Below are 23,028 nucleotides of genomic sequence, written 5' to 3'. Positions count from 1 at the left end.
TAAATCAAGTCTATGGTTATATCACCCTGAACGTGCCTGATCTTGTCTAATTTACAAGTCAAGGAAACAAGACAAAATTTTCATTTTTGTCCACAAAGAACCAATTTACAGCAACATCAAAATCTTCCAAAAAATAAAAATCACTACAAATATTTTTGGCAGATAACTTGTCAGTATGTGTCCAAAAGTTTAATGATCTTACCCTCTAGCCCAGAATTTCTACATTTAGTAATATATTTTATAAACTGTTTGCACAAATTTGCAAATATGTGTAAAAACACATTTTTATTACTTTTCCACTTGGTTTTCTAATAGACATTGTCTTACTCCAATTCCGATGCTATAGCAAAATACCACAGACTGTGTTGTTTATGAACAGTAGAGATTTATTTCTCACAGTTGTCTATTTTTGAAAACAGGAAGATGGTCTTGTTGATTGGATTGCTGGTAATGCCAAAATGTTTTAATATTAAAGCCCTGAAAAGTATGAAAGGAAGAACTGAAGCATTGACTCCAAACGTAGACTCAAGTCATGAATGCTTTTACATCTCTGGGATGTATCAATGTGTTTTGGTTTTGTGGCCAACCACCGCTTCAAATCGAATATTCTGTATACGACTGAGAGTTGCCAAAGCACGTTCAGGAAGAAACCTATATCAAAGAAAAAAATTCAGTTTAAAATCTTTGATAACAGAGCCCCGGGGCTGGGGATTTAGCTCAGCGGCAAAAGCGCCTGCCTGGCAAGCGCAAGGTCGTGAGTTCGGTTCCTGGTACCAGAGGAAAAAAAAAAAAACAAAAAAAAAAGTTCAATTCTCATTGGGGCTGGGGATTTAGCTCAGCGGCAAAAGCGCCTGCCTGGCAAGCGCAAGGTCGTGAGTTCGGTTCCTGGTACCGGAGAAAAAACCAAAAAAGAAAAAACCAAAACAGAGCCCCGTTGTCAGCTTTTAAATGCCGTGAGATTTAATTTACCTCTATTTTTTCTCTCCCCATCTCCCTTAATATTACTGATACCTTTAAATCTAACTATATCATAATCACATTAAACATACATGGTCTCACTACTTCAATTAAAGGCAGACTGGATTTAATAAAAACCCCACTAAACTCAACTATATGCTGCCTACAAGAAAACACAGTATATGGGAACAAACAAAAAGTAAAAGGATAGATGAAAACATAGGATAAAATTAATCTAAAGAAGCTGAATTGGCTATATTAATAGCAGACAAATGAGATTTCAAAGCAAAGAATGTTACCAGGGATCAACAAGATATAATTTAAAAATGACAAAGTAGTCAACTTAATAGTTCAAATTGTATGAAAATATAAAGAAAGGCTGATCCATTACACTCTTCTTGGGGCTGGGGATTTAGCTCAGCAGCACAGCGCCTGCCTGGCAAGTGGGATGTAGTGAGTTCGATTCCCGGTACCAGAAAAAAAAAACAACAAAACAAAACAAAAAAAAAAAACAAAAAGAGGAAGACTCTTCTTACTCTTTCATCTTATTTTAGTAAAATAATATAAAATCTAATGTCATCAATGATCTAAAACTGGAGGTCTGAACTTATTGCTGAAACTGTCAATTAATCTTTTGTTTTTTTTTCTTTTTTTTTGCCTTTTTGAGACGGTCTCACTATGCAGTTCGGGCTGGCCTTGAGCACCCTTTGTAGCCCAGGCTGGTCTCAAACTTGCAATGATCCTCCTGCCTCAGCCTGCCGAGTGCTGGGATTACAGGCGTGCACCACCAGGCCCGGCCCTGTTAATTAATCTTGATGCCAAGAGCTCACAAACACAAGAGTCCACTCTGTGCATCTCTGTACCTCTCTTTAATGGTATGTACTGAATACCTGTTATGTATTATGTATAAAGATACACTAAAGTGCTGAAAAAATAGCTACTGTCTTTGAGAAACCTATTAGTTAGCTGAATGGCTAGCTTTAAAGAGTTATTGGAAAATATCAGGCTGGAACAGTGAGGAGGATTAACATGAGCTGGAAAAGCAGAGGAAAGCTTGAAAAGGACAGCTTGATGTTCAAGGATGGATAAGATGACAGAATATGAGTGAATGTAAGGGGGCAGAGATAATGTGTTTTGCAAGAAAGTCATGGTGAAAATCACTTTGGTACTTACTAATGCAAGATTTAGTTCTCTGTCTTGGGGTGAGGGATTGGAAGATGGGTGGAGGAGCAGAGCAGCAGGGAAGATCTGGCTGGGAGATGGACACTGGCAAGAGGAGAACTTGTGTGGGCCTTTAGACTATTCACACAAAGAGACCCCCATACTCTTTGTATGGTCTCGAACTTGCACTGATAGTAACTGCTTCTGCTCACAAAATTGTGTCTCTCTGTAACAGGAGTTAAGTGCAAAAACTAATGAGATGTCCTTGTTGCTAAACCACAAAACACCATGAAAGCTTCCCAATAATGCTTGATTTTGAGACCCCTTTATATGTTCAGGGCTACTGTTCTCCAACTCTTATCAGAATAAGTATGTTTATGATGATGGTTAGATGAATTGTCTGCTATGATTTTAGAATTTTTCCACAATAATATGGCCAACTTGAGTCCTGTAGGAAATGAGATTCATGGTATTCTTACTGTCTTGGGGTGCAAGGGCCTGGGAGAGTGCAGCAGGAGGTATTTCATTGTAAGACTCTTGGACTGTACAAAAAATGGTACAATATCACTGAAATTTTACTGTGACAAATTAAAAATGCATAGTATAAACTCTGAATAACTAAAATAAAACAGCTGAGATGACAAAATGGAAATATGAAAATATTCAGTCAACCCAAAAAGAGGTAAAGAAAAAAAAGAAAAACCAGGAGATGGGACAAATAGAAGATAAATAGCAAGATGATAACTTTAAATCTAGCTATAACATAACCACAATAAACATATGTGGTCTAACTACTTCAGTTAAAAGGCAGAGATTGTCAAATTGGATTTAATCTCCCCACACAAAACCCAACTATATACTGCCTACAAGAAAACACAGCATATGGGAATAAATGAAAAGTAAAAGGTTAGACGAAAACATAAGATAAAATTAATCTAAAGAAGCTGAATTGGCTGTATTAATACCAGAGAAAGGAGATTTCAAAGTAAAGAATATTACTTTGGATCAACAAGGTGATTTAAAACTGACAAAGTAGTCAATTAACCTGAGGGATATAAACCTGTATTTGTTTACATATTGACAGGGCTTCTAAATATATGAAGCAACAACTGACAGAAATGCAAAGACAAATAGACAAATTTATAACTATAGTTGGAGATTTAAAACATTTTCTCTCAATAATTGATAGAACAAGTAGACAAAAAAATAGTAATGATATTGAAAAGCTGAACTACTCTGTCAACTAATTTGACCTAAATGATATTTGTAGAACACTCAAAAACAGTAGAATATTCATTCTTTTCAGGTGCTTGTGGAACACTTACCAAGACATGATATGCTCTGGACCATAAAGCATATCTTAATACACTTAAAATATTCAGGTCATATAATGACTTAAATTAGAACCAAAGAATGGGAAAATCTCTAGGAAATACCCAAATAAAGAAATGAAAAGATATACTAAATGGCCCATGATACAAAAAGGAAATCATAAAATATTTTGAAGAGAATGTAAATGAAAACATAATACGTTGAAATTTGTGGGACAGAAGAAGAGCAACACACTGGGGGAAATTAATAGCAGTAAAGGCCTGTTTTTGAAAAAATCTGATATACATACAATGGGATATATTATTCAGACTCATAAAAGAAGGAGATTCTGCAACATACAACATGGATGAGCCTTGAGGACATTATGCTAGGTGACAAAAGCTAGTCACAGAAGGATAACATGATTTGACTCCATGAGGTATCTAAAAGTAGTCTAACTTATAGAATCCAAGTCTGGGACAGTGGTTTCCAGAGGCTGAAGGAAGTAGACATGGAGAAAGACTAAGCAGTGGGCACTGAGGCATAGCACAAGAGGACCCACAAGGACATCATCCATAACAAGAGCACGAGGCAAGGGCAGGACAAATATCAGACCCTGTGCCAGATCCGCCAGGGCAACACCAAGCAGCACGTGGATGAGTTTGAGGCCAGGCAGAGGCTGGGGCAGTGCACAGGGCGCCTGGCAGCGGGGCTCCACCGGAGGGTCTGGGCAGCCTTGGCACCCTGGCTCTTTAGTGCTCTAAACCTAGAAATTCCCTCACCGTGTTCCAGGTCCCTTAAGAAAGGGCAGTTGGGGCTGGGGATTTAGCTCAGCGGCAAAAGCGCCTGCCTGGCGAGCGCAAGGTCGTGAGTTCGGTTCCTGATACCGGAGAAAAACCAAAAAAAAAAAAAAAAAAAGAAAGGGCAGTTAGCCAGTGGAAATACTCGGCTGGGCGCCACCCTGCTTATTTTCCCTAGCTGTATCGTTGTGCCAAACAGGCCTGATTTTTATGTGTCACACCGCTTCCTCCTGTATTGTTGGAGCAGGGCTGGTGGAATTAAGATGTCTGTGAAATCCAAGTACAAACTTTACACCGGCCCGTGTGGTGCAAGGTTCAGAATCATTAAAGCAACCACATTGTGCCGTACACCTGTGCCGTTCTACTTTTGAAACGAGCTTACGCTGATTGAGTTGTTCTTGATTTCTATGAAGGGTCCATCTCTGTATATTTACACTTTTGAGGGGTGAAAAATTAAAACTAAAGCCATCTCCCACAGGTAATGATTTCCTTTCTCCAGACATTCTGCTCAGTAGAGATCTGCCGTGATCATTTGAGATGGATGGTGCAGAAGAAGTCTCTGATAAACTTTCTGTTTTTTTGCTTAAACAGTTAAAAGAATACATTGTTGGACTTATGCCTAAGTATTTGTTTTTTGTTTTTGTTTTTCTCAGGTACCGGGAACCGAACTCACGACCTTGCGCTTGCTAGGCAGGCGCTTTTGCCACTGAGCTAAATCCCCAGCCCTATGCCTAAGTAATAATCAACTATAGAGTATAGTATTTAAGTGTAGGTGATAATATGGGTTTTTCACATTAGTTTTAAAAAGGGAAAGTTTTGTTCTGTATATTTAGTGATCTTTCACAGAGTAAAAGAATTACATATTAAAAGCCAAAAAAGATATAAAGGATAGTAAGATAATGTTATGCACAATTTTATGCCACCATAGTTGACAACTTAGACGAAATAGGAAAATTCCTTGAAAGTCACATTACAAGAAATAGATAAGTAGTCGGAATATCCCTTTGTGATGTGTAATTAAAAACTTTCCCATTGAGAAAATCACAAGCCCAGTGGCTTTGCTAGTGAGTTCTATCAAATATTTAAGGAAGTTGGCCTGGTGGTGCACAACACCTATAATCCCAGCTACTCAGGAGAATGAAGCCAGAGAGTGGCAAGGCTGAGGCCAACCTGGGCGACTTAGCAAGAGTCTGTATAACTACAAAAGTAAGTAAATAAAATACATACATAAATATAAGTACATAAATAAGTAAATACTAAATTGGCTCTGGATATAGCTCAGAATGTTTTGGCTCTCTGGGTTCAAACTGCACTACGCCAAAAAAATGGTTGAAGGGTGAAATAATACCAATCCTATAAAAACTCTTCCAGAGGAAGAATACTCTCAAGTCCATTCTGCTAGGCCAGTGTTGCTTAGATACAAAATCAGACAAAGATACACTGCTGGCTTGGTTTATCCTTTCAAATGAATCTGTAATTCATGATATTAACAAACTTAAAATGGAAAGACTGTATAACCTCAAAAAATTCAGAGAAAGTATTTGGCTAAATCTCTATCCACTTGATTAACAACAATAGCAACTCTCATCAAGGCAGTGAAAGAAAGGAAATTCCTCAACCTGATAAAGGGCATCTGTGAAGAAAAGTTCTACAGCTAACATCATAGTTACTACTGAAAGAGTGAGGACTCTCCTCTTAAGATCAGCAAGAACACTTGGATGCATGAGACCTGTTCAGTGTTGAATTGGGAATTCAAGATGGGGAGGTATGTAAAGGAAAACTAAAAGTATCCTTTTGTAGGTAAAATGACTATGTCAAAAAAAATCTGATGGAATCTGCAAAACAACTTAGCCACTTTAGCAAATTAAATGTTTAGAATGTTTTGCAAGGAGGCAAAATCAAAATGCAGAAGTCAAACATATATTAACAATAGACAATGAGGAAGATAATTATGTTTTGTGGATGCAGAAACACTGCCAGGCACCTTCGGCCATCTAATCTTTGAGAAAGGGGCCACAAACACATGCTGGGAAAGCTATCCTCTTTAATAAATAGTGCTCAGAAAACTGGTCACACACATGCAGAAGATGGAGTCCAGACCCCTATCTCCCAACCTGTGTGAAAGTCAAATCAAAATGGATCAAAGGGGCTGGGGATTTATCTCAGCGGCACAGCGCCTGCCTGGCAAGCGCAATGTCGTAAGTTCGATTCCTGGTACTGGAAGAAAAACAAAAACAAAATGAATCAAAGACCTAGATGTGAAAACAGAAACCTGAATCTGCTGGAAGATAAATTAGATACAAGTTGTGAGGACATAGGCATAGGCAAGGACTTTCTGAACAGAACTCCAATTGTACAAGAAATAGTACAAAGAATTAACAAATGGGATTACGTCAAATTTAAAAGCTTCTGCACAGCAAAGGAAATAACAGGAGGGAAGGATGGTTTATAGAATGGAGGAAAAATTGCCACCTACTCCGTGGATAAAGGATTATTTCTAGAATATACAAAGAACTCAAAAAAGTTAGACCCCCCCCCAAAAATAAAAGACCCAATGAAAAAATGGGCAACTGAAATAGACACTTCCCAGAAAAGAAGTACAAGAGACCAGTAAATATGACACTGTTCAACATCTTTGGCCATTGGAGAAATGCAAATCACAACACTAAAATTCCACCTTAGTCCAGAAAGAAGGGGAAACATCAGAATTTTTTTTTAAAAAAAACAACAAAATAAACAAAACAATAAAACAAGTGTGTGGGAGGTTGTCAGGAAAGAGGAACTCTTCTACATTGTGGGTGGGGATGTAAAATAGTATGGGAAGTAAAAAGGGTCAAGATACAATATGTATAAGTTTCAATTCCATGAATGAATGCATTTGCTATGCATCACAAACATATACCAACAACAATTTTAATGCCATTAACAATAGCATCAAAACCATGACATATTTTGGGGTAAATTTGATGAAAGATGTGTAAGACTTCAACACCAAATACTACAAAGTACTGCCTAAAGATTTCAAAGAGGGTAATAAAAGGAGAGCTGGAGTGTGTTCTAGGATTGGATGACTCGATATGATTAATACTAGATCAGTTTTTCTCCAATTGGCTTTCAGACTCAGTGCAGTCTCATCCAAAATCCCAGAGGCCCTTTAAAACATTGAGCTTTTATGAACTACATCACTATATATGCTGTTTTTCACTTCTTTTTTTTTTTCCAGAACCGGGAATAGAACTCACGACCTTGCGCTTGCCAGGCAGGCGCTGAATGATGATGGTTTTGAACTGTCTTTCCTCCGGCTTGGATAGTCTTCAGCAAAGATTGGACAGAGATAGTAGATAGAGTGGAAAAAAGGAATCATTCCCTTTCTTTAGAAGTGAGGCAACAGCAGAAGGAATGTTGATGGAGGGTTTCCATAGCAACCTCCACAGCTGCCGGCAATGCTCATTCTGTTTCTATCTTAGCATCACAGGAGTTCTGTGCGGTACTTACCTCTCCAGCGTTAGAGAAATGCTGAGGTATGACGGGACAAAAATCATCTTCTTATTGGTGAGTATCCCGTCTATCAGACTTCTTGCGACATCGTCTGTCTCTAATACAGGCCACAATCTGAAATTACAAGGAAAAAAGTTATTCCTAGTTTTCAAATTTCATGTACTTACTGGTTTGATTGGCCGCTGGGCATTAGCCTTATCTGTTCTCCATTATTTAGAATTAACGTGTTCCCAGAGTCACAGTACAAAAGCCATCTCCCTCCTCCCTACACACGCACTGTTATGGTATTACAGACTTATACTTTTATATCCAGCAGGAGTGTTTCTTAGCTCACCTAGTAAAAATATCAAAGTAGTGGACAGGGGCCGGGGATATATCTCAGCAGCACAGCGCCTGCCTGCCAAGCTCGAGGTTCCGAGTTCGATTCCCGGTACCCACACCCCCCAAATAGTAGAGAAGCCTGAGATATTAAGTAACAGAGGACCCAGAGAACAAAGAAGAACGGGTAGGATTGATCATGTGGTGGGAAGGGAACACGTGACATCTCAAAAGTCTGTTGGGTACAAAGAAGATATTCTATAGCTAAATGTGCCTCTCTGGAGGGGTTTTCCGGAGAGCTTGTTTTGAGGGCATTAAGTGCTTGAGATTTGCCTCTGACTTGCCTATCTCAGTTTAATGGGAATTTAAGATTTGCACAAGGAATGTTACATTAGAACCCTCCCTGTCTAAAGACTAACTTGAGAAGCACTCATATCCACAAGCAGCGTATAGAACTGCCCAACAGTATAAAGTGATGACAAAATTAAAGCATAGGTAAGCAGCGAAGGTTAAAATTTCATTCCCTGAGATATTCTGTGACTTACTGCAGATTGTTATGCAAATGACGTTTCCATGGCACCCGATGGCAAGCCGGCAGAGTAATACAAACCAATATTTTTCTAAATTATTGGGTTCTTTGTTTTCTCTTACTAATTGTATTCACCTGAAGTCTTCAAGCCAGTCTTAGGGTCAAACTGACATTAGCGTATCAATGTCAGCCCTTGTGGAGGAGATTCAGAATCCTGCAGTGTAGGTGAGAACAGTCCTAGGACTGCCTGTCTGCCCCTGTGGTTATCCCAAAACCCCACCAGCCAGGATCACAGTGCCCTTCCTTTCCTCATCTGCTGCAGATGCCAAGCCTTAGTACTCATCAGGAGAATTTTTAGTGGGCCTAATTTCCTACCTAAGAGAATAGCCAGCAGTTGCAGTGGTACTACGGTTTATTCACGGTCTTTTTTTCTTTTTTCTTTTTGTCTTCCTGAGACAGGGTCTCTCTATGCAGTTCAAGCTGGGCTTGAACTCACTTTGTAGCCCCGGCTGGCTTCGAACTCGCAATGATCCTCCTGCCTCAGCCTCCCAAGTGCTGGGATTCCAGGCGTGTGCCACCACGCCCAGCTAAGTTATTGGTTTCACGTCTTTTTAAATTTTTTTCGTATCAGGAATTGATCTCAGGACCTTGCACTTGCCAGGCAGGTGCTGTGCTACTGAGCTATATCCCCGGCTACTCACACAGACTTGAACCCCTGCTCAGTACCTAAGGTCTACAGAAGACTCCAGTGCGGGGAGACACTCCAGCTGCAGCAGTTAACTGAGCTTAAGATTCAACAGGCTCAAAGGCAGCCGAGTTCAAGAGCATCGATTAGCTATATTTAGACCAAATTCCTGTTTAGTCATAACTGGTTTCTGCCAGGAAGACTTAATGCATGTTGTTAACCAGCAGCAGACCCCGGTCTGGAGCTAATGGCTGAATTTCAGGGCTTTGATTTCACTTTATGCTTTTCTTCTTCCTCCCTGGGGACGCACTTTTCCTCTCTGATGGTCTCAGATCCTCTCACCAGAGACAAAGCTCTTGCAGCTGTTCACCTTGACTAATGACCTAGGGACTAATTTCTTGCTGCTCCTAGGAACATGCACACTTTTAAGGACAGGATGGTGACAGTTATCACATGCCCAAGAGTATGCTTTATAGACCAACGTTTTCTAAATGTGCTTCCAGACTCACCTGGCGTGCTTGTCAAATGAAACAAAACAAAACACCACACCTCGTCCTTGAAGCTCCCCTCAGGAAGAGCCTATCTCAGGAAGAACCTCTGAACATTTGCTTCCAGGCAAATTTGGAAAATGTTAGCATACTTTATGTTAGCAGAGGGGCCAGCGCTGTGGATGATATAAAAGTGGTACATACCCTTGCAGTTCCATATACTCTATTGGAAGAGGATGAACCAGTGGTGGGACGTTAGGTGGCATTCATCTTGGAGAGGTGGTTCCCAAAGTAGGTGACCCCTGTCCCCCACCCACGACCCTGGCCATTCCTGGCACTGGGGTGTGGGCTGGCTTCTCTTCTGCCTAACTCACGGGCAGCCAGTCACCCCTGCTAGTCCCTCAGATGTTTTCCCCCTTTGTTTAAGTTCAAAGGGAAGCTAATACAATACCATTAGTAAGGAAAAATATTTTTTGTTTCTCCATTTTTTCAGTTGCCTACAAGTTTCTCACACAGTTGTTATAAATTTCTTAAGCTATTTTTCCATCCTGAAGGGATTTTGACTTCACCTGGTGCTTGGGTTTTTGGTGAACCCGGTGTTCACAAAAACAGGGCAGAGACATGAGGTTTTGATGCCAGTTTTCCCCAAGGCTTCAAGTTCCGCTGTCAGAGCTCTGTGAAAACCAACCGCAGCAAATTTGCTGGAACTGCAAGAGAACCATCAACCACCTTTGGTTACAAGTCAGTGAGACAGTCCTCAGCTTTCTATGAGAAGGCAACATGACAGGATTAGAGAATAACCACCCCCCCCAAACTATTCACTTGTGATTTTTTTCAAGAGGATAAGTGGCCGTTCATTTTCACATAGGACTAAACAGAATTTTGATTGTATCAAATTTCTTTTTGGGGCTGGAGATTGAACATGTCCATCATGTACTCTAAACCTAGGCAACACTCCCAGCCCAATTTGCCATTTGTCACTTGGATCTTAACTTGGCTGGGAACCAGGAAACTCTGGGGTATGTTGCATGCAGGTCTGATTTATTGTGCACATTTGGAGTTGGATTCCGCCATTTTGTTTTGTATCTCTGGGCAAGTTCTATAAAGACCTTGTACCTCTGTCTATCTCTGTGTGTCTCTCTCACACACACATGCTCACACACACTTCCATTGCAGTCACACTGGAAAATGTTTTGCTCCAACGCCTCTCTGGTTGGCTTATATTGGTTTTGGGCCCCTGTGCCATGGCACAGATTTTTTTTCATTTTAACTTCTGAATGTTTTGCTTAAGTCTATGTGTTTTCTCTGATCAACACCAGCTCATTCCAGGATAGAATGGAAACATCTTTGGGAGGATCCTTTTCTTATACTGCTTTACAAAGTTTTCAGAACTCTACAAATATTTGAAATAAAATTACTACCCGTTTCATTGCTTTGGAAATCATTTAAAAATTAGTCTACCCTAATGTATAAATTCTGCAAATCCAAATTACCATGCTATGAGCATTAGAATCTGAAGTCTAATCATCCCTTAAAAGTACAGAAATATACAGCTCCGTTGGCGGGAAACGCTCACCAGTATGGGATGAGGTAAGGGATCACTCCGTGACCACACACTGAAGCCACCGTGACAATGTGACCATAATTTCTCTGCATCATCGATGGAAGAAGTGCTTTTGTGATCTTCAGGTCAATGCAGAAAAAAAGAGAAGCAACGACACAGGCATCAGTTTTCCAATTAAGATAGTTTGTTTTTCTCAAGACAGAATGGCATCTGAGAGAGTTTTGACAGTGGAATGAAATACTTGCCAAGAGTCCACGCCACACAAGTCTACACAAAAGCCAGAAATGAAAAAGAGAAACCTGTATGGGTTTGGGCCGCTGTTGAATGTGGTCCTCCCCATGTCACATGCCAGGATCCCATCTTACTATTCCCCCTTCTTCACTCAGGGGGGACCAGAGAGTGCCTTTGTGGGTATGTCAGGTGAACAGCATCATTATTATCATTGTTTTTGTGGTGATGGAGTTCAAACCTTGTGCCTCATATACGCTAAGCAAGCACTGTACCACTGAGCTATAACCTCAACCCTGAATAATAAGATTAAGGGAGGAGTTCAGTTTTCAGGAATAATGGGATGCTGTATGGTAAGCTGGTATTGTGTGATTGTGTTTGGTTTGGGGCTTTTTCCTTCCTATGAATGAATGTGCCTATAATTGAGATAGGTCAGTAGACTAAGCTAAGAGTTCTACACTGGCTCACAACTGTCACACATCATAAGTAGTTCCCTCCCTCTCTATTTGGAATATTACATATTATGTGTATATGCTGCAGGAGACAAAAGTCTTTTTCTCCAAAAGGATTTAATGCTTTACAAAAAATAACAATAGCATTTCATGAATTCTTTTTTTTTTTGGTACTGGGCATCAAACTCAGGACCTTGCGCTTTCCAGGCCAGGATTGTGCCACTAACAATAGCATTCTATAAGACCCTATGCAAATGTGTAGAGCCAGAGCTGCCAGACCAAGCCATCTGCAGACCCCTGACGCACAGACTGTGAGGAGAACTGCATGTTTATTGCTGCCTTTAAGGGGAGCGCTACTGGGGACTGAATGTAGGGCCTTCTTTCTGAGCTATATGCCCAACTCCCTCCTCCTTTTATTTTTTCTTGAGACAGGGTCTTGCTAAGTTGCTCAGGCTGGGCTCAGACATGTGATTCTCCTACCTCAGCTTCCTAGAGTGCTGGGAACTTTGGTATAACTTGTTATGCAGCTGTAGCTAAGTAATATATGGGATCTCTGTGTAGTATGGTGGGCATGATAACCAACTCCTATTAGCATGTGTGTGGGAGGCACATCTTCTTTTTCCTTCTCTCTTCCAGAATCCAAGGTTGCCAGGCATGGTGACACACACCTGTAATTCTTGCACTCAGGAGACTGAGGCAGGAGGATCACCATAAGTTCCAGGCCAGCCTGGGCTACAGTGTGACCCTGTCTCTAAAAAACAAGGTAAAGAGAAAAAAGAAAAAAAAAATCAAGAAAGAAAAAAAGAATGAATCCAGGGTTGCCCTAGGTTCTACACTAGCATTGAGAAGATAGATTCTTTGTACAAGGACAGTTGAGGTTTGTTTTTCAGTCTCCCACAAAAGTAACTAAGCCAGACATGGTGGCACATGCCTGTAACCTCAGTACTCTGAGAGGCAGAGGCAGGAGGATGGCAAGTTCAAGCACAAGCTTGGCAGTTTAGCAGCTCAGCAAGTCTCTGTCTCAAATATTTTTAAAAAGGGGTGGGGATATAGTTCAGTGTGAATGTCCTGGGTTCAATCCCCACTACTGCACATAAACCAAACCAAACCAAACCAAACCAAACCAAACCAAACCAAACCAAACCAAATCAAACCCAAGTTCAAGAGCTTTCTTGAGTAATAGTTCTAAGTCCAGCATTCCATGGGTTTAGGAATTATTTGAGCGTCCCACCCAGAAATGTGCCCACTGCCTGCATATCTCTGAGTAATTCCTTCTGCTGTTGTTCGGTTCTAAAACCCCAGGAAAGGAGGTCACAGATAAGTGTACAGTGTGTGTATTTCCTCTAATACATTGAGAAGGTGGACCATGAGCACCCCAGCAAAACTCTACACCTATTTGCTGGAGTTATGTACATGCCAGGATTTGTGTTGGAAACTGGTGGACAAGAGAGACCAGTGGTTTATACTCTGGGGTACAGTGACCCTCCCAAACTTTGTGCCCTCTCTGAGGGCCTCTGTGGCTTTTCTATTCAAACAAATTAGACAAGCCCCGATTTAAGGCAATTACTTGGCCATTTTCCCACTCAAAAGTAGGTGAACTCAACTATGCACTCCATGTGTCTTCAGAGAAAGTGTCAGACAGGAACTCACCAGCCTCACACTCACCCAAAAGTGTCCTAGGATGTTGACCTCAAACGTCTTAGCAATCTCCTCATCCTTGGTGCTGAGAAGATCCGCTGGGTATATTGCTCCAGCATTGTTTACCAAGATGCTTACATCACCCACTTCTTTCTTCACCTTTGAAAATTCAAAGAATACATTCACCGGGTATGTTATACAAACTCCGAGTTTTGAGACTGCTATCACCAGGGATTAGATTTTTTTTTTATTCTACTGGGTGAGGTCTCTCAGAGTTTAGGCATGAGAGAGCTTCCAGCTCAAACAGTGGATGTGCAGGGAAAATTGCCATAAAAATTACCATAACTTTTTGGGTAGTACTGGAGATGAAACACAGGGGTTCACTTTTTTTTAATATGTAGATTCAGAGACTTAGTACACCATGAATTTTGGAAACTTATCAATGCAGTAAAATTAACATTTGCGTTGATAGAAGAAGAAACTTCAGCCATTTGTAGAAAAATGGCTGCACCCTGAGACCATAATGTTAAGTGAAATAAATCAGACACACAAGTTTAACTATTGCATGGCGTCTCTTACATGAGAAATCCAAAGGATAAGTAAAGGGCAAAATAAAAGACAGAGAATGTGGAAGAAACAGAGAGAAAAAATTACTTGAACCCAGCATGGCCAATGAATCTAAAATTGTTCCTTGACTTAGTATAATTAGCTTATGTATTTCTATGTATTTTAGCTTGTTAATCTGGCTGTTAATCTGTGTTTATGATAATTAACTTGGTAAAGACGTAAATAAATAAATCTGACGCTAGCAAAAACAAAAACAAAAACAGAGGTGAAAGGGAAAAAAAGAATAGAGATGTGTTATGTACATTTACTAATTCCCCGTGATGAATGTAATCATTATGTACTACAAATATGTAGAAGTAAAAAATTGCATTGCTATGCGAGCGCTTTGATCACGTTGCCATTTTGTTGAATGGCTAAAGTCTACTTTAAAGCAGGCAGCCCGTCATTCGGTGCCTGCTCATGCTCCCCAAGTGGGGCAGCCACGAAGCCCCTGACGACACTGGTGACAGGGCGTCTCACCTGGGCCACCGCGCTGTAGATCTCTTCCCTGTTGCTGCAGTCCACTACGTAGGCGTGCACCGTGGCCCCAAGCTTCCGGCATTCAGCTGCCGTTTCCTCAACCCCCGGCTGTCGTTGGGAAAACCAGATTTCAGGAAAGAGCGAAGGAAGAAGACACTGGCAAAGTGGCTTTCCTAAAGATATCTAGAAGGTGCCCTTCGGTGTAAGAAAGTTTCCTAAGAGTGACTGCTTGTCACTCGCCTGCAATTGGATTATGCCTGACTTTTGACCAGCGGAGGCTCAGATGAGCATAAAAGAAAAAGCAAAGAAAACGCCTCTGTTTTCATTTTTCCAGCATTTTAGCTTGCCCTGGAGGTGCCCCAGGAGGCAGCTTCTCAGAGGGAAGTTGCTTTTGGGGCCTGAGCACGTGGCGCTTTGCGGTATCAGAGAAAGCGATATTTGGGTTCGGAGAAGATTCAGGGATTATTTGAGCACTAACTAGGTAGCAGGCTGCAGGGTGCTGAGCAGCAATTCTAATTTTTTTTCCAAAGACAGGGTCTCAGCGTGGCCTTGAACTCATGATCCTCCTGCCTCCCCCTCCTGAGTACTGCAATTACAGGTGCATGGCACCGAGCACAACCTACAATTCTAAACTAAAAATTCTAAAATATATAGTCTACCCTTCATACTTTTCTTGAGTATTGTGCTATATCCTTCTGGCAAGGGAAGGGAAAGAGGTATCCTTACTAGAGAGACATGTGCAGAGGGATCATGTGTGCACCCCAGGAGACAGCAATGTTTTAGTTTTTTGTTGTTTTGAAACAAGGTCTATGTAGTTCAGGCTAGCTCTAAAAAAATTGTTTCAAAGACAAAAAAAATAAAACAAAATTTCAAAACACGATAATAGGAGGGTAACAGTGGTTAATACATTGCTTATAGTTATCTTTAAATTAGTTACTCAGAGTACCAGCTATAGGCATTTAATTGTCCAAGCAATATTAGCACAAACCTTTCTTTTTCAGTGATAGTATAACTCTCTTAAGTATCATGTATATATATATATATATATATATATATATATTTTTAAGCTTTTCTCTTGCTTCTTTTCTCCTTTTCCCCATCCCAGTTTCTCTTTCCTTTTGAACAGTTTCTTCCCATTTTACAATATCTATTGTACATTTTGAATCTTACTTACTCTTTCAGGTTTTCACCCTAGAGAGTTTATACAACGTTTACATGTTCAAGTCTGGTTTATTTCACTTATGAGTATGGTTTTGAGTTGCATCCATTTACCTATAAATGTCTCCAGTTTATCCTTCGTACTCCATCGTATAAAAAGACCACATCTTTTTTATCCATTCCTCAGTTGATAGGCACTTCAGTTGTTTCTAAGGTTTAGCTATGACAAACTGTGCTGCTATAAACATGGGTGCACACATACCATGGGTGCTCACATATCATGGATGCTATGATATGATGTTTTAAATTCTTCTGGGAAGATATCCAGTAGGGGAATAGCTGGGCCAAATGGCATCTACAACCCTGGCTTTTTGAGGAATCTCCACAGTGATTTCCATAGTGGTTGCACAAGTCTACACTCCCACCAACAGTGGAGAAAGGTTCCTTTTTCCCCATGACCTAACATTTGTTATTGGTTGACTTTTTGATAATAGCCGTTCTTTCTTGAATGAGATGGAATCTCAGTGTTGCTTAAATTTGCATCTCTTGAATGACTAGAGATGTTGAACATTTTTTCATGTATTTATTTGCTGTTTGTATTTTATCATCTGAGAAGTGTGTATTTATCTCAGATGCCCACTTCTGGACCGGGTCTTTGAATTTTGAAGGTCTGATTTTTTTTTAAGTGCTTCATATGTTCCCAATAGTAATTCTTTGTCTGAGGAACAGCTGGCAAACATTTTTTCCCACATTGTGGGTTGTCTTCTCACTCTGTTGGTGGTTTTTCTTGCTGTGAAAAGGCTTTTCAATAAGATGAGATCCCAGTTGTTGATTCCTTGTGATAGTTCCTCTGTGATTGGGGTTTTATTCATAAAGTCTTGACCTACACCAATATCTTCAAGAGGTTTACCTATTCTATCTTGTAACAGATTTAATGTTTCTATTTTAATCTTTAGATCTTTGACCCATTTTGACTTTAGTTTAGTGAATGGTGAAAGATATGGGTCTAGTTTTAGTCACTGGCATGTGGAAAACCAGTTTTTTCCAGCACCACTTATTAAAGAGGCTCTCTTTCTTCCAGTGAAGGTGTTTGGCACCCTTGTCAAAGATTAGGTGGCTGTGTACATATGGAGTTGCTTCTACATCCCCTAGTTTGTTCCATTGATCTTTGGGTCTGCTTTTCTGCTTGTACCATGTTGTTTTAATGACAGTAGCTTTATAGTATAATTTCAAGTCAGGGACTGTGATGCCCCCTGCCTTTCCTTTGTTGCCCAGAATTTCTTTTGCTATTCCAGGTTTCTTCTGGTTCCAAATTAATTTTAGGATTGTTTTCTCTAATTCTATGAGGTAGTCTATGGGAATTTTTATTTGAATTGCATTGAATCTGTATAACAGTTTTGGAAGTATGGCCATTTTCACTATGTTGGTTCTTCCTACCCAAGAAAAAGGGATATCTTTCCACATCTCCCCATCCTCTTCTATCTCCTTTTGCAGAATACTATAGTTTTCAATGTAGAGGTCTTTTACTCCTTTTATTAGATTGATTCCTAGTGATTTCATGTTTTTGGATGCTATTGTGAAAGGTGTCGTTCCCCTAATTTCCCTTTCAGTGAGTTTGTTACTTGTGTACAGAAAGGTCATTGATTTTTGAATGTTGACTTTGCATCCAGCTACACTACTAAATTTGCTTATTAAATCTATCACTTTTTTAGTGGCTTTTTGGGGGTCTTCTATGCAGAGTATCATGTCATCTGCAAGTCATGATACTTTAACTTCTTCCTTTCCCATTGTTATTCCTCTTATTTCTTTCTCTTCTGTGCTTGCTCTTGCTAAAGTTTCCAGGACTATGTTGAATAGGAGTGGAGAGAGTGGACATCCTTGTCTTGCTCCTGATTTTAAAGTGAAAACTTTCAGTTTTTGTTCATTTAGTATGATGTTGGCTTTTGGTTTGTCATAGATGGCTTTGATCAGATTAATATAAAGACCATCTATTCCAATTTTCTGTAGGGTTTTTAAAGTCATGAATGGATGCTGGACTTTGTCAAAAGCTTTTTCTGCATCTATTGAGATGATCATATGGTTTTTGTCCTTGGCTCTGTTAATATGGTGTATTACATTTATTGATTTATGTGTGTTGAACCACCTTTGCATCCCTGAGATGAATCCCACTTGATCATGGTGTATAATCTTCTTGATGATTTGCTACATTCTGTTTTCCAGTAGCTTATTGAGGATTTTTGCATCTATATTCACTAGAGGATTGGCCTGTAGTTCTCTTTAATGGTTGGGTCCTTCTCCAGTTTTGTTATCAGGGTAATGCTTGCTTCCAGGAATGAATTTGAGGGTGTTGATTCCCCTTCAATTTCATTAAAGAGCTTGAGAAGTAGTGGTATTATGTCTTTTCTAAATATATTGTAGGATTCGGCAGTGAATCCAGGAGGGCATGGGATTTTTTTTGTGTGTGTGTGGGTAGGTTTTTCATAGCATCTTTGATTTCACTGATTGATATTGGTTTATTTAGGATTTTTACATCTTCTTGATTCAGCTTTGGTAATTCACATGTATCTAGGAATCTGTGCATTTCTTCTGCATTTTCCATCTTATTAGAATGCAAGTTTTCAAAGTAGGTGTAAATGATCTTCTGGATTTCTGCAGAGTTCATTGTGATTTCACCCTTTTCATTCCTAATTGCATGGATTTGAGTCTTTTCTTTCCTTTTTAAAAATAAGTTTGTGTACGGGTTTGTCAATTTTGTTTAATCTTCCAAAAAACCAACTCTTTCATTCACTGATGCTTTGTCTTGTTTTCTTAGTCTCCAGTGCATTAATTTCTGCTCTGATCTTTATAATTTCTTCCCTCATGTGAGCTCTTGGCTTAGCCTGCTCTTCTTGTAGAAGTTTGAGGTTCACCATTAAGTTGTTCATTTGTGGGCTGGGGATTTAGCTCAGCGGCAAAGCGCCTGCCTGGCAAGCGCAAGGTCGTGAGTTCAGTTCCCGGTACCGGAGAAAAACAAAAAAAAAAAAAAAAAAAAAAGTTGTTCATTTGTACTTGCTCTGTTTTCTCAATATGGGTATTCAGTGCTATTTTTCTTGTATGCAGCATATTGTTGGACCTTGATTCTTGATCCATTCTGCTAGTCTATGCCTTTGATTGGTGAATGGAGACCATTAACATTGATGGTTATAACTAATTTGTATTGACTTATCCTTGTCATGTTATTTTCCTATTGTTGGCTCCCCCTTTTTTCCTCCTTGTGTTTAATTGTTTGCCTTGCCTGTTGGATTCCCTCTGTTGGGGTTCATGAGGTTGTAGTCCTTGTTATCTCTTTCTGGAATGTCCTTCAGAACATTTTGGACTGCTGGTTTGGTGGGCATAAATTTCCTCAACTGCTCTGTGTCATGGAAATATCTTATTTCTCCATCAATTTTGAAAGAAAGTTTTGTAGGGCACATCAATCTGGGTTGGAGATTGTTTCTCTTTAGAGCTTGAAATACTTTTCTCCAAGCTCTCCTTGACTTGAGGGTTTTTGCTGAGAGGTTACTTGTCATTCTGATGGGCTTTCCTTTATAGGTGATTTGTTTCTTTGCCCTAACAGCTTTTAAGATTCTATTCTTATGTTGAATTTCTGGAACCTTGACTATGATATATGCCTGGCTGTAGACTTTTTTGATCATGGCTAATTGGCGTTCTATATGCCTCACTTACATGTATGTGAAATTCTTCTTCCTTGCCAGGGAAGTTTTCTGCCATGATGTCTGTGAACAGCTTTTTTTTTTAATATCATTTGTGTTATCTCCTGCTTTTTCATTGACTCCAATCAATCTTATGTTATTCTTTGCATAATCCAGAAACTAGTGGATTAGTTTCTCATGGTCCCTTTCTATTTTTAACATATATTTCTTTTTTTGATCACTAACTGCAAGCCTGTCTTCTACACCTGAGATCCTGTCCTCACATCCACTCATTCTGCTGTGGATATTTTCAATGGAACTTTTAGTCTCCTAGATATCTGTTTGAATCTGTTTTGTGGATTACATTTCTTTCTGATGTTGGGCATTCATGATTTCCATCATAATCTTAAGCTCCTCTTTTTTTTATCAGTATCTGCTCTAGAGTCACTAAGCATGGTTTTCATTGTAGTCACTATCTCTGTAGTTGTCTGAGAAATTATTTCTGATTTGATTTTTTCCAACAGCCTCATTCATTTGCTTTGTTGTTATCACTTCAGAGAGGCCAGATGCATGGCTTTTAGATTGTCCTACCTCATTGCCACTGGGTTTGCCTTTGGTGAACTGGATGTCTGGGGTTACATCTTGATTAAGTGTCTTCTCATTTTTTTTTTTTTTTTTTTTTTAGTTTAATTCCTGGATTGAAACTTAGAGATTGCCTATGGTGAGTTGCTTTATTACTAGTATCTAGAACCCTTAGGAAATGACTACTTCTCTGAGGTATCTTCCAGGTGTAGCTGGTTTTAGGGTTTTGAGTCTGTCTCAAGATCTATGTCTTAAATTTGTTGGGGAAGAGAAGTTACTAACTGCTTAGCCCCAGCCCCTGGTTCTTTGACACTGTGTGCTGCAGTATTTTCTATGACCCTTAGCCAATCTCAGTCTTGGAATACTAGGAAGAATAGCTGGTGAGAATAATTATGTTACTTTGGATAAAGTGGTACATACAATCAGCAATAACAGTAGCATTAAACACAGCCTAGAAAATGACAAACTGAGGTAACCATGAATTTTCCACCTTTAACCATATGAACTAGACTTGGAGTTACATAACAAAATCTAAAACAGGCCAGAAAATCATATGCAGCAAATAAATCCTCAATATGTCAATTTTACCCTCTGAGGAGAAAATTTAAAAGGGGTTGGGGGAAAATAGAGAAATAAAAGAAGAGGAAGAGATCAGAATTAAGCCTGGAGGACAAAGGAGGATAACACAAATTTTGGGAAACTGGTGCAGAAGACAGGAGGAAGAGAGAGAAGGATGAAAAAATAGGAGTAATAAAACAGAACTGTGGGGAACCACTCAGACTGCTTCAAAGCTCAGGCGTGTCTCAGGACATGTGAGGATGTGACCCTGCTTGTCTAGCACAGGCACACAGTGGGATGCAGTTATATAACCGTGACTGAGCACAGGTAAACATGCATGAGCTGGTTACAACACTATGTAAGAATGTAAACATAGGATAACAACCTGTATAAAAATTATACAATAAGGACGCAGGTAGCTCTTACTCTTGCTCTTGGGCTCTGCCCCATGCTGCTTGCTGTTGTTGCTGATGTCTTGCACATCTACATTCTTTAACCTTCCCCTAGAAAATCTCCCCTGGGTCCCCTCAGTGGACTGAGGAGAACAACAAGCATAAAGAAGCTAGAAGCCATGTTCACACGCATATAGAAACAAAATCAAACAATGCAGGAGAAAAACAAAAACAAAGCAGCAACACCCCGCCCCCCAAAACAAAAGAAAGAGAAAAAGAAACCATACACACAAACAAAAGACTGAGAGAGGAAAGAAAAAAGAAAAAAAAAAGTCTACTTCCAGATTTGTCTTTCCTGTCACTGGTAGACAAACACCCAAGGGAAAGCCAACTCTGCACATAGATTTTGACACAACTAATGTTTACCGTGTGTCAGGTGTGATTTTAAGCATTTACAATGTTCACTGTCTCATCCTCTTACTCAGGCTTTGGCAATTTTCTGCAAAGCAATATTAGGATTTTAGCTACTTAGTAAATATTTTAGGATTATATGTGAGGGAAGGAACTAAGGGTTCCTATCCCATGTGCTTTGTTTCTGTGGGTTTTGTTTTGATAATCATTTAAAAATCATCCTTATCTCACTAGGCCATCCACTGCCCAGATTTGGCCCTTAGCTATAACTTACCAACCCTGGAGGTATCACCCCCATTTCAGAGATAACAAAACTGAGGCTGAGAGGAATTATGTCACTTGCCTGATTTAAGCAGCTTGCAAAGAGCCTGCCTCTGCATCTTCCAATATAAACCTGCACACCAGGGCACAAAAATCACCGTTCCATCTCAAGTACGTGCTCTTCCTCTGACCCACTCCATGCATATATTAACAAAACTCCAGAGACTCTATCAAACTTTGAAACAAAGCCATGCAAAGATAAGCAGAGGCTCAGTGGAGTGATTTAAAAACTGTGTATGTACTTTGTGACTTGACAGGATTGGCAGATGCACACATTACCTTGTTAATGTCCCACAGGACCAGCCTGCTTTTCCGTTTTGCGAATTCGTAGGCGGTCAGCCTGCCGATTCCGTGCCCAGCTCCCGTGATGAGGACGATCTCCCCGGCCACAGACTTCCTCCTCCGGGGGATGAAAAGCTTCACCAAGGACTCCAGGTAGGAGTAGCTGATGATGAGCAGAAGCAAGAGGAGGTCCAGGATGATGTTCATGGTGCAGCTGTACTGACTCGGTCCTGCGCAGTCCTGGGGAAGGGATGGCTCTGCCCTGGGCTGGGAGGAGCTGTGTACTCAGGCGCTGGCGGGGCCGGCAGAGATGGGGCCCTGCTGACCGTGTTCTGATGGGGCACACACACCTCAGGCTTCTGCAATGATCCCAATTGCTAGTGAATGCTTGGCACAGATCGAGGGAGCCCCAAGGGAACATGCCCTTTGGACCCGCTTATCTGAGAAGCAGTTATGTACGTGTTTCAGCATGAAATTTCACCTTTAAAAATCCTTATCTAGATACTATATTGCATCAGCTAACGGCCTGTTGGTATCTGTTCTTTGTTTTTCTTCCTTCCTTCCCTCTTTCCTTCCTTCTTCCTTTCTTTTTCCATGGTATGAGGATTGACTCCAGGGGGCTTTGCCATTGATCCACTCCCCCAGTTCTTTTCATTTTATTTTAAGGGAGCCTGTCACCGAGTTTCCCAGGCTACACTTGAACCAGTGATCCTCCTGCCTCAGCTTCTTGAGTATCTGGATTACGGGTGTGTGCCACTGTGCCTAACTCTGTTGGTATCTTTCTGTGAAATCTGTATGTGTGTGCATGTGCGTGTGTGTGTGTGTGTTATGTGTTTCTTTTTTATGGAGGGAAAAGGAGAAAGTAGAGACAATATCCAAAAAAACAAAACAAAACAAAAAAAACACCTTAATTTATGGGTCAACAAAGCTTAGCTATG

The 23,028-nt window shown here is 40.2% G+C and overlaps 1 protein-coding gene across 1 annotated transcript; it reads right to left on the bottom strand.

The window, feature by feature from the left end:
• Positions 1-365: 365 nt before the first annotated feature.
• On the bottom strand, positions 366-22,477 carry Hsd17b13 (hydroxysteroid (17-beta) dehydrogenase 13). The gene is made up of 7 exons (XM_005401338.1): positions 22,088-22,477; positions 14,716-14,823; positions 13,657-13,788; positions 11,324-11,430; positions 10,317-10,454; positions 7,725-7,841; positions 366-651 (listed from the first exon to the last, which is right to left on the bottom strand). Exons 1-7 carry the CDS (start codon positions 22,295-22,297, stop codon positions 561-563), a joined length of 903 nt encoding a protein of 300 aa, XP_005401395.1. The 5' UTR covers positions 22,298-22,477; the 3' UTR covers positions 366-560.
• Between the last annotated feature and the right edge of the window lie 551 nt (positions 22,478-23,028).

The sequence above is a fragment of the Chinchilla lanigera genome, unplaced genomic scaffold (genome assembly GCF_000276665.1).
Source record: "Chinchilla lanigera isolate Chin_1 unplaced genomic scaffold, ChiLan1.0 scaffold00073, whole genome shotgun sequence".
In the NCBI taxonomy this organism is placed as follows: domain Eukaryota; kingdom Metazoa; phylum Chordata; class Mammalia; order Rodentia; family Chinchillidae; genus Chinchilla; species Chinchilla lanigera.
The sequence above is the reverse complement of the archived record's forward strand: the minus strand, read 5'-3'. Positions and strand labels throughout refer to the sequence as shown.

Excerpts from the sequence above, each read along its gene's own strand:
- Hsd17b13 (XM_005401338.1), bottom strand. The coding sequence starts at position 22,297 with ATGAACATCATCCTGGACCTCCTCTTGCTTCTGCTCATCATCAGCTAC. Across the intron at positions 13,789-14,715 it reads TCTACAGCGCGGTGGCCCAG|GTGAAGAAAGAAGTGGGTGA; the intron begins GTGAGACGCCCT and ends GAATTTTCAAAG. Across the intron at positions 7,842-10,316 it reads ACCAAAAACCCAAGCACCAG|ATTGTGGCCTGTATTAGAGA; the intron begins GTGAAGTCAAAA and ends TTGTAATTTCAG.